This window comes from Pygoscelis adeliae, unplaced genomic scaffold, assembly GCF_000699105.1.
Source record: "Pygoscelis adeliae isolate BGI_AS28 unplaced genomic scaffold, ASM69910v1 Scaffold24, whole genome shotgun sequence".
NCBI lineage: Eukaryota > Metazoa > Chordata > Aves > Sphenisciformes > Spheniscidae > Pygoscelis > Pygoscelis adeliae.
Window position 1 is genome coordinate 4,312,912 of NW_008824806.1, and position 11,682 is coordinate 4,324,593.

The 11,682-nt window shown below is 40.3% G+C and overlaps 1 protein-coding gene across 1 annotated transcript; it reads right to left on the bottom strand.

Annotated features, from left to right (window-relative positions):
* Window positions 1-4,679: 4,679 nt before the first annotated feature.
* CLRN2 (clarin 2) lies at window positions 4,680-10,734 on the bottom strand. The gene is made up of 3 exons (XM_009324076.1): window positions 10,482-10,734; window positions 5,371-5,550; window positions 4,680-4,945 (listed from the first exon to the last, which is right to left on the bottom strand). Exons 1-3 carry the CDS (start codon window positions 10,732-10,734, stop codon window positions 4,680-4,682), a joined length of 699 nt encoding a protein of 232 aa, XP_009322351.1.
* Between the last annotated feature and the right edge of the window lie 948 nt (window positions 10,735-11,682).

Here is an 11,682-nt window from a genome sequence, read left to right on the forward strand (position 1 = left end):
GGAGGGGAGGGGAGGGGAGGGGAGGTAGGAAGGGTTTGCAGGCCAGCGCCTGAAGGGCCGTGCGGTGGTGTTTCCTTGCCGACCTGCGTATGAGGCCTTGTATCGCAAGGAATGGGGGCGACTCGGCTTCGCGGTGGATTTTTGCCCTCTTGTGGTATGCTCTAGGTAAGTATTCGCACGTGCTGCTGAGGATGAAGCAACTTCTCCTGTGGGCTTATCGCAGACTTTAAAAAAACAGTCCTGGTATGCATACAGTATATTTGATTTGCATATTGAAGATTAAAATGTAAATGGTTTATGAAGAAATAATCAAAGCTTTATTGCAAATGCAAAGACAACAAATTTACATTATTTTCCATGTAGGATGGTGGTTTACCTGTATAATCTCACCATGTGTGTCTAGTAAGACTTGATTAGGTTCTAAGAGAAAGCAGTAACAATCCGAGTGAAATTAAAAAAAAAGGGGGTAAGTGAAAATAAAAGACTGGTGAGAATGACTATGGTTATATTTTACCAGGAAAATTCACACCAGAATACTGGGTCATCAGTGTAATGTCAGAAGTAGACTTTATGCTTCTCTAGCAAAAGCACTGTATGGAAAAGAACTGCTTGGAGTTTGCTGACGTTTATTGTATCGTCAGTATGAAGAGCCAGAGTTTCAGTGGCATTGAACATGCACTGGATTTTAATGTCAGGTGATCCAGAATTTTTTTGGTTTCTTTTCTTTATTCTTTTTTTCATAAACATGAGACATAGAAGTAATCCGCTTTTATATGTGAGAATCTGACACCTTAAGACACTATGTGTAACAATTCGTTTGCTTTTCCATACATCTGTAAGTGAACTTACACTGTTAGATCAGCAGAACACGATGAAGAAGGGTATCTGGGGCTATTCTCCTCTAACAGTGTATTGCAGTTCCCACCTAACCGCTTTTTGCGTTAAGTGGTACAGACAAAAATAACATGTCTTATTAAGGACAGTGGCACGCAGAGACAATGACTGAGTGAAATTGCATCCATTTTGATTTATCTTGTAAAATTACATTTTTTAACATTAAATCATAGTATTATTTAAAAAACCAAAGTGGTAATTAGTTTTTAGCTTGATTTATTTTGGAGGGGTTCTTAGATACAATGAATAGTTTCTTAGTCCCTTGAAGAATGGCTCCATAGCTTCTCTACATCCTGCATGGAGCTTCTATATATTCTGCACGTACAAATTAAGTGGGTATTTTCAGGGTATATGAAGTTGTCTTTAATTTTATGGAAAGATAGGATTTGACCCATAATCTCTTCGAAGTTCTGGACAGATATTGCTCATAAATGTTCTCATTTGAGATTTCAAATCTTCCAAAGTAAAAAGTACCCCCAAAGAAGTCTTCATTTCCACATGTTGAGCATGAGTATGATCAGATACACTGCGTGAAGTATAACTAAAATGAAAACGGGTAAATAAAGTAGATCACACTATACATCAAGTTCCACATTTTTTGAAAGTGTTTTATGATGTACAAAGGAAAGCTGAGAAGGTCTACGTGATAGACTTACCTATTGTTAACCTTAAGGTGTGCTTTGTAATTGTACATCTTAACAATGTGTGATTGCATTTAGCCTTTTCTTCCCAGACAAAATTTCCCAGGGCAAATATTCTATGCATTGTTCCATCGCTGTGTCTTAGCAGTGCTTAAATTGAAACAACCTGTGCAGCTGGAAGGTTAGTTTAGCCTTTATTCTGTTTCGTTCAGTTTAATTCATGCATGGTAATACTTTGTTCACTCTAAAGTGAACTGAAAATACTATTTTCTCACAAGTCACAAAACAGTCATTGAGTGATAACGTTACTGGTCATTCAACTCATGCAGCTACAACATCCCACAATAATACTTCATACATCTGCTGTGAGAAATCTTCTTTTGGACCGTTAACTGCAGTGTGTTTCATTGTTGAATAGATTCAAAACAAGAAATTAAACAGCTGATCAGCCCAGCTATCGCTCTTTATACAGTGTACTCTAATGGTTCTTTCAGAGCTACTGTGACCTATCTAGGAATCCAGTCCAACAAATCTTTAATCTTGTCCTTACCTAAGTAGTCCCATAGCTCTTACTCAATAACTGTTTTTGGGGGGCATTAAGCAGTTCATTAGCAGTATGAAAAATGTGTTGTAATACATGCGTATTAGTACTATTGAAAAGCATTTCTGAAGCAATCGCTCTATATGGAGGATTTTAAAATCTGCTTCCTTTTCATTTCCTAAAGAGAATTATATTTAGTAAAGGCTCAGTTACGTGTTACAATATAATTCTGTACAACAACTACTTCTAAATAATATATTCATAGAACAATTACAAATGACAAATATTTCATTTTCTACTTATGTAATTGTACTGCAGTTTAAGGTCTTCTATTTCAGAGCCACTCAGAATTTTCTGGGAAGTGAAGGTGGTGGTACCACAGAGGCCTCTGCGGACAGTTTTCTGAACAGTGCTGTGCTGTTACCATCTAAGGCACCTTTATTGCTGCCTCTCCATGTACTGGGTATCATACCACCTTGCTGGAGTTGTGGCCCAGGGTAGAGACTGAGTAAAAGCACCAGTAAAATTAGAAGAACAGTGAAGTAAGTGGGTGGTATAAATTAGGAATCACTTTTTCTGCCTTATTGGGTCTCCTTTATGCTAAAATTGTAACAGTGCTCTAGACTCATCAAAACTTTCCAGCTGTCTCTTAAATTTTTATGGGACTTTTAGAAAAAAAAAAAATTTTTGGCTAACACTGTCTTGAAGAAGACAGATTATTAGGGCCTATTGCAGAAGCACCCTCATAAATTTCTGCTTCACTCATGATCCTGCTAAACTTGTAGGGCCAAAACCAGAGATGGTACAGGCTACAGTAACAAACACTGCTCATTACATCTGTAGGATGACTTTGGCTAATAACATTTCCTCTGAAACTAGGCCACTGACTGCCGAATGTCTGCTGGTCTTGCTGCATATGTGCTGAAAAGGACACAAATAATTTTCATTTCTTATCTCACACAGAGCTTGCCCATACGCTGCTGAAGCATTTAGTGAACACAGTGATTTGAGTCTGCTGGGTAAATTAAGAGTACTTTGAATAGAGTTTTACAACAGCAAAACTGATTTTATAAGAATACCAAATGAAAGTAGAATTTACTCCACAAAACATCTGTTTTTTCATTGGTCTTTAGATGAAAATGAAGTAAAAAGAGCATGGAAAATTATTTGGGCCAAAGATATTAAACTCATAGGCTTAAGCTGAGTTATAATTCCTTATTTAAATATCCAAATGAGTGGCCTAATCAGCAAACATGTTGAATATCAGCTTATTCTAGCAACTTTCTTTACTGAGTGTTCTGCACACTTCAGTGATAAAACTAGTGATTTGGGTACACAAAATACGGTTTTAGGCACTTCTGAAAATACTTGACCCTTACAATACTATTTTTGTGAAGATGTCTTTTCAAATAAAAAATAAGGAATTTTTGTATATCCTGACATGTTCTTAAAACACTTTTAATTCCTTTTCTAAAACAGTTACTGTTTTTTTCAAAGAGCTTTTCACAAGAATAGAGTTACACAACCTAGTGGTATGGTGAAGAGTAACTGCAAAATAATTTCTTCAATTTAGATGATAACTTCTTTCATTCATTCCAAGTCATTCTTCAGTTACGTGTAGGTTCTATTGCTAAAAGATTAGTATGTGTTCACTATAGTAGTCAAATTCTAAAAATGACATGCTTAATGGCATATTCTTTTCTCTGAAACATTCATACTCGTGACCCAAGAACTGGTTGAATGCCTGTCAAAATTATGGTACTTCCCAACAAAGTAACTTTTCCATCCATTTAACCATTTTTATTCATTTTAATACTGTTTCATCATGCATCACTTTTACTTGATTTCAGATAGACATAAGAATTGACAGAGTTCCGAAGCCAATTAATCTGGCAGATTATTATTTTCCAGGTTATCTAAAAGCACTATTACTTAGATTCTGTTCACTTTACTTCCAGAAGCTGCAATGAAACCTTCATCTTGCAGCTAATAATTTTTTTTCATAGTCTACTAGCATCCCATAAACTTTACTTTTCTCAGTTCTTTATTTTGTAGGGTTTGATAATTTCTGTTTTAAAAACATTTCACGCATACTTAGCCCGTACTTCCCCTTAACTTTAGCCTCACAGATGATGAAGTTTCCTTTTTCAATGCAGTATAACATCATCAAACATATCTTATATGGCCCTCTCAACATTTTGCAGATAATTCTGTGAAGGTAATTGGCAAACGTCCATTCTTTCTGTTTTGAAATAACCTTATATTATCAAAGATTTGTGATACACATATTTTCTTTCTAAACAAAACACTTGGTTTCGGTGAAATCGTATTTCACCTTAGTTTTCTAAAATATCTCAAAATGTCAATTTTCTAAAAACTGCAAACAGCATATATTCACTGCAGATAGTGGTCAGTTTTGAGAATAACGATATTTGTAGCATTTGTTTTTCCACTTTCCCACGCATGTTAATTGCTGGTATTGTAGACCGACATCTTTACTCGTGTTTATACCAAAATCATCCATCCAAATCAAAAGCTGAAGAGCCAAGAAGCTGTTTCTATCATGACAGTTCACTTGACCAAAGCAGTTTTGTGTAGATTTATTAGTACATGATATCTTCTGCTGTAACATTTGCTTCTTCTGTTTTAGTCTTAATTTTAGGAAAATGAATCCCACTAATGGTTATTAGCAGCAAATTTACTGCATGTGCTGTGGCACTTGCCACACAAAGCCAAAAACAGTCTTCAAACCGTTCTTCCAAGATAACGAACTGAAAGACATTTTCCCGAAAATTGGCAATTCTTTCTGTGTGGTGATGAAGTTTCACAGCAGCCATAAAGCTGGTGACTGCAAGTACTATAAATCCACCTGCAACAAAATGAAAGAAGTATTCACCGTTGTTGTCAAAACAAGGCAGACATCTTGGTTGTGCTTCAGAAGGCTTATTGAATACAACAGTGAGCATTATACGGAGTAGGGATAGACTTAGGCATGGCTTAAACACCTTCAAAATCCTTGGCCTTTGTTGTATGGCCAAAGATCATACCAGTGTTTGTAATAAGGTCTTTTTATCAGTCATATAAAGCCTAAAGACTGGCTCCTGTAAAAAGTTGACTAGACACAAGCTGAGATGCCACCTGACAGTTCTGTTTTGATAGATGAGAATTCACTGCTAACTTCATTTTATTCACAAGTATTTAAGTCGAGGAGATATTTAGTAAGGGAAGAGAAGGAACTTTTAACATTTTAACATACGAGTGTGACTGGTGAAAAATACTGGTAAATGATTTTACCTGCAAGGAAGTTCCAAAGGCATACTCCCGCTGGACCTTTAATAGCCCGGTAAGGAACTTTTATTGCATTAAGAATGCAGAATCCAAAACTGACCAGAGAAAAGAAAATGGCCACACAGAGGAACATTATAATCATCACGTGCAGGCCTGTATTCAGCTTTTTCACCATGTGTGGGAAAACTGGCAAGAAAAAAAATCATCTATTCAGTGTCTGTTTTTTTCTTGACAACAGTAAATATCACACTGTGCTGGTGCTACAAAATTAAATTATACTTAAACAAGACTATTTTTTACAGAGGTGAACAATTCAGGTAGTTACACACATTTACTTCATGATGCTTTATTTGTCACTATGTCAGACAAACCAGGGATATTCTACTACAGGAATAATCCTCTACACAGGGTCTGTGAATAAGGGTTCAGACTTAAGTCCTGTTTTATTTATCTAGTTGTGTTAATGTCTTTATCTCTGCTGCTGCATCGTCTGCTGCATTCTTTACTGTCTCTTTTTCACCTCTGCTCTCCATCCCAAACTCCTTTTTTTGAGTTTACCGTTCCTGTTCCATGCTCTTCATCTCATCCCTTTGAAGTCTGATAGTCCCAGCTTCCTTGTCCAGCCCCTTGCTGCCTAAAATAGTATAACTCCTTTCTGTGTTTATTTTCTCATGTTATTCTTCTTTCTGTCTCTGCCTCTCTTTAATACCGGCTCCAGTGAGATCTACTCTGATTTCATACTTCCTAATCCCACAGGTTTCCACTTTCAGATTCCCTTCTTGGTTTCTCATCTAATGTTTATGCCCCCTTTATGCTCTTCTGGGTATCTGGTAGCATTTTAGTTACATCTGTAAGGAAGCCTGTAAAGTGTTGCAGTCAGGTGGGCTTTAGGTGAAGTGCTCCCATGTTTTGCTATAGGCATGAGCTCTTCCTCAGCAGCTTGTTGCTTGCCTGTCTCTAAAGAACGGTAACTCTCTTGTTTTTGTCTTCACAGCCAGAGTTACTCCGTTGGAGGGCCAAGTTGGCCAGCAGCAGGGAAGTGTGGAGCGCCTGAGTACTCAATTTATCCTGCAGCCCTTTAGTAACAGAATCAGAAGAAATGTGAGTAGGGAATTGTAGGTGACATGCTGACTAACAGGAAAGAAAGAAGCTGATTGAGAAGAACCCTTCATGTAGCATAGCACTGCACACTCATACATGTTTTGAAGAACTGTGTAATTACTGAAAAGTTACTAAAAAGAAGGTACATTATATTATAAACAAATAAATAGGTTGCTTCCTATGCTGCATAACTGAAAAAAAAATCCAAACAAGCCACATGAAAAGTAGACAGCAATAATTGGTAGATGTCACAGTGAATATCAGGCGTACAATTTGATCATCATGACGTGACGGAATTCTAGTAGATGATGTAGAAAACTTAATACTGTACACATTCCGTACAAAAATTTGATTCAACAGTTCTACCTTTTCAGTAGCTCATTCTGGGGTTGTAGTTGGGTCTGGTACACACAGGAGCTACAGAAGAGACTCCAACAAGAAGGAAAGAGGGAAGTAAATGAGAAGTAGAAGTATGTAAGAGAAATGGGAAGCCAGAAACTAGCTTGCTTTCTTAACTGGCTGAAGGGCAGGGCTCAAAGCGTTGTAGTGAATGGGGCTACACCTGGCTGGCAACTGGTCACCAGCGGTGTTCCTCAGAGCTCAATTCAAGGGCCAGTTCTGTTCAATACATCTATCAACAATCTGGATGCAGGAGTTGAATGCACCATTAGCAAGTTTGCTGATGATGCCAAACTGGGAGGTGCTTGTTGACTCTCTTGAGGGACAAGATGCCTTGCAGAGGGATCTAGATAGATTGGAGCATTGGACAATGATTAATGGGATGAAATTTAACAAGTCCAAATGCCAGATTCTGCACGTAGTAATGCCGGGCACAAGTATAAATGGGGAGAGGGGTGGCTGGAGAGCAGCCCTGCAGAAAGGGATCTGGGGGTGCTGGTTGACAGCAGGCTCAATACGAGTCAGCAGCGTGCCCTGGCAGCCAAGAGGGCAAACCGCATCCTGGGGTGCATCAAACACAGTATAACCAGCCGGTTAAAAGAGGTGATTGTCCCGCTGTATTTAGCGTTGGTGTGATGTCAGCTCGAGTACTGTGTGCAGTTCTGGGCCCCACAATTTAGGAAGGATGTTCAGGTACTTGAACGCCTCCAAAGGAGGGCAACAAAGCTGGTGAAAGGGCTGGAAGCAATGTCCTATGAGGAACGGGTAAGGACTCTGGGTTTGTCTGGTTTGGAGAAAAGGAGGCTGAGGGGCGACCTCATTGCTCTCTACAGCTTCAAGTGGAGAGGGAGGTGCTGATCTCTTCTCCCTGGGATTCAGCGATAGGACGCGTGGCAATGATTCAAAGCTGTGCCAGGGGCGGTTTAGACTGGACTTTAGGAAGCATTTCTTTACCGAGAGGGTAGTCAAACACTGGAACAGGTTTCCTAGAGAGGTGGTCAATGCCCCAAGCCTGTCAGTGTTTAAGAGGCATTTGGACAATGTCCTTAACAATATGCTTTAACTTTTGCTCAGCCCTGAAGTGGTCAGGCAGTTGGACTAGATGACTTGTAGGTCCCTTGCAACTGAAATAGTCTATTCTAAAATAACTGGCAGTGTAACAACAAGGCACATGAAATTTAGCTTTCTTACAAACCAGCAGAGTTTTTAGGGTGATTATAAGGATTCTCTTGCCTCTTTTCTGAGGCTCTCAGCCAAGTCCCAAAGACATGACCAGTGAGCCTGGCTTAGTACGCAGAAATAAGAATCCTCGGGAAGGATATTGCCAGGGAGGCTACTGACACATTCCAGCTGTTTGCTATGCACAGGCAAAATGCCTGGCTTCCCCAGCTCATTCTCGGGGCTTGATGCAGTTGTCAAAACATAAGCATCTTATGCCGATTTAGATGCCTTAGGACTACCATAACAACCACATGGGTCCAACATACATGCCACCCTATGTATGGGACACCTCCAGAAGCAGCAGCTGGAGGCCAGATGATACACCTTGAGGAGTCTAAAATGGCACTGGACACCTATTATGACAATTGAATCATGCCATCAACTGTCCCAGTTAAAAGAGAGTGTGCCAGCTGCAAGCCTACTCTAGGGAATGTTAACGCAGTGAAAGACGATGTACTAATAACCGTATGTTATTGCGATTCGGTATTCCAAAGTGTCAGAGCTACCGCCCTACTGCAGTGTATGAGGTGCTAGCTTTCAGTCTTGCTCTGTGCTGCCTGTGCAGTCCATTTATGCTAACACAATCCCCAAGAAAAGTCTCCCATGTCTTGCTCCCCAGTAAGTTAAGAATGCTTGGAGGTTAAGGGGGACATTCAAAGCAAAAAAAGTCAAGTCAGACCCAGAATCCCCAGAAGTCCTGCTGACCGTTGTACAGAAGTATTTAACAGCTTTGTATACTATCATGATACCATTTTGAAACCAATATTGTGAAAGTATCAAACCTGATAGAGCTATTAAAATATTTAAAAGGGAAAATCTCTGGGACACTTGTTTACCTAAATGCACAGTTGTGCCCACTGCACTTAATGACCAATTTTACAGTTCTAACAGGGAGAATCCTTACTAGCTTCCATGAGAGCTTTGTTTGTCTAAGGAGTATAGGATCATGTCCTCCAAATATGTATCGATGCAGTCTGGAGTGATGGTGGAACATTAGGCCTTCATCTCAGGTTACACAGTAATTAATCAGAAAGTTTATCAAAGAGTCCAGAAAGTTGTACAGAGATTTAAAGAGGATTGGCTACTTTTTTCCTCATTCTCTCTGGCAGGATTGGGTGAGAGAACTGGGACTGTATTTCTGAATGCCCTGAAGAGAAGCAGAGCAGAGCTGGAAGAGCTTTGACCTGATGGCCTGTCTGCCAGCCATTCAAACTCCCTAGACCAAGCATTTGAGCATGACTGCTATGTCCATGTCATGAAGTTGCAGCTGCAATCTGAGCTTGGGCAAGACTTGGTTATTGTAAAAGTGACTAGTCCAAATTAATCACGGCTTAACAACCGGTCATGCTGATCTAAGTTGAGGTTGCTCTGGTTCTCTTCTCCATTCCCTCTGAACTCCCACAGTCCTGCCTTCGAGTTTCTACAGCGGTGCTTGTGCAGTTGTGTAGTCAGCCATGATCCTATGGGAAATTAATTTATGTTTTTTTGTAGGGTAATTTTTTGGCCAGCTTAACTTCCTGAACTACCTCACCACAACAACTACCAGAGCCATTGCAAAGGATGGGGCAGGACAGCATTGTTGTGGGCCAGGGAGAGGGTGAAACTGCGGCAGCTTCAACTCATGTTGGTTTAAGTTGCAGTGGATCTGCACACTGAACTAAAAATCTTCCATGCAAAATACCATTTTCACTACAGCACAGGATGTGTGAAAACTGGAAATAATCCAAAGTACAGATCAACATCTGAGTGCTTGTGAGACCTCAAGAAAATCTTTTAAGTTAAAAGGAATACATTTGTAAGAGTTTCTACATCTTTTAAGACTTCAGCAATTTTTTCTCTCCAAAGTTACCAGAAAAGAAGGTAAAAATTTCTTCAACATGTTAGTAAAGTTAGGAGTATCTGCTATGGCAGACATCTGCATTTGGACAGCTAGAGAAATACAGAAATGTGGCCAGCTAAAATCTCTACTTCTTAAAGGAAAAAAAAAATTGAGGAGTTCAACAGAGAAGGCAAGGACAGAGGCTCAGAGAGATTGCAGAGCAACATTTGGCATAGGAAAGAGTCAGTCAAGGGGAAAGTATGATTTACAGGGTCATCTCCAAATGACTTTCACTCCCTTCACAAGACTAAAAGGAAACCCTCAATCTAGCCCTAGGGTTTTTTTTCCACATCCTGACTCCAGGATGACAGAACATAACTGGAAGAAAAAAGCTAGCCTGAAATGATAGAGGTTTTACATTCACACTCAGATCCTAAACCATAAAGACCACATCAGCCACAAATATAAATTTAATAATAAGCATTTGCATTGTATAAGTTCTGTAAACAAAAAGAATAGAACGCTTTTAAAGTTGAACTAGACATTAGACTAAAGGTTCAACCAAAATGGTACTTACTTGTGAATTTGGAACGCCGCCCACCCAGCCCACACTGGCGTATTTTGCCGCCCCGAAAGAGTCCGTAGTAAATTTCTCCAATGAACTTGACCAGTTCTGGATCTGTGGCATTGACCAAATCAGCTCCTGTTTTGCAAAGGATCTTTCCAGTCATCCACTTTGGGGTCCCCATTGAAACAACAATCAAGAGAGAAGACACAAAACTTACTAGAGAAGCCAAGGCAAATAAAGTCTTTTTAAAACAGCCAGGCATCCTAGTGGTTTCAAGGAATCATCTCCAAGTCCTCTCTGCAGCAGTCAGGCACGTTTCCCATTTTTTCTCATGCTCCCAAATCCACAAATGAATAGCAGGCATTTCAAAATACATCTCATTGTATTTTGAAGCTCCAGAGATCAATCTGTACAGTTAAAAATCAAGTCCAAAACCCTATTTTGCTGCGACAACATCCTGAAATGGTGGCAAGTAACAGCTTCATTACACTGTAGTGTGATACTTGTTTCTGCAGAAAGTCATCCTATATCTATTGCCTGACTAATGTTTCATCAGAGGTTTAATTGTCCTGCTCAAATGACATCAAGTTCCTTACAGTAACAGCATGGGAAGAAAATAAGGAGCAGAATCCATTTTTTTAGATTATTAAAAATGTGGGTAGATAGCTGTGTGCAAGGGACAAAGCATTGAAAACACGTAATTTGGGGTGAGGATTCTGCTGGCGTCTCAGCCGTGTTGAGCTGCCTTCTCTCGGCGCTTACTCCCACCCTACCTCTAAATGTCACTGCTGTCAGAGCTACCAGGACTGTCTTTACGCCTCGGAGCCGTGCCCTTCCATCTCTAAGCCTGTTAACTAAGGTACATACATGGTGTTTCAGGATGCCGAGGTTTCACGTATGAATCTTCTGAATTAAAACGGGACGCGCACCGCTCCCCGCAGCCCGGGGAGGCCCGGCCATACCTGCCGTCCCAGCGGCGGAGCCCAGCTGCTCAGGGGCTGAAGCAAGCGGCGTAATTCAAGCCACAGGTGCGACCCAGGAGCGCTAAAGAAAACCGGCCATAATTGCGCTTCTACGGTTACTGCTACTCAAGACCTGCAGGGACCTGTATAACCACTAATTAATTAATCCTGGCAGTATTCCTGGCGGGCAGGTAGCACAGTCCGCCGCTGGAGCGCAGGGCCGGTGGGGAGGGGGGCCGCCCAGCACC

What these genes read in the sequence shown, in the direction of transcription:
- CLRN2 (XM_009324076.1), bottom strand. Translation starts at nt 10,734, where the DNA reads ATGCCTGGCTGTTTTAAAAAGACTTTATTTGCCTTGGCTTCTCTAGTA. An exon ending in GCGGCGTTCCAAATTCACAA is followed by an intron (nt 5,551 to 10,481) that starts GTAAGTACCATT and finishes TTTTCTTGCCAG; the next exon opens with TTTTCCCACACATGGTGAAA. An exon ending in CCTTTGGAACTTCCTTGCAG is followed by an intron (nt 4,946 to 5,370) that starts GTAAAATCATTT and finishes ATTTTGTTGCAG; the next exon opens with GTGGATTTATAGTACTTGCA.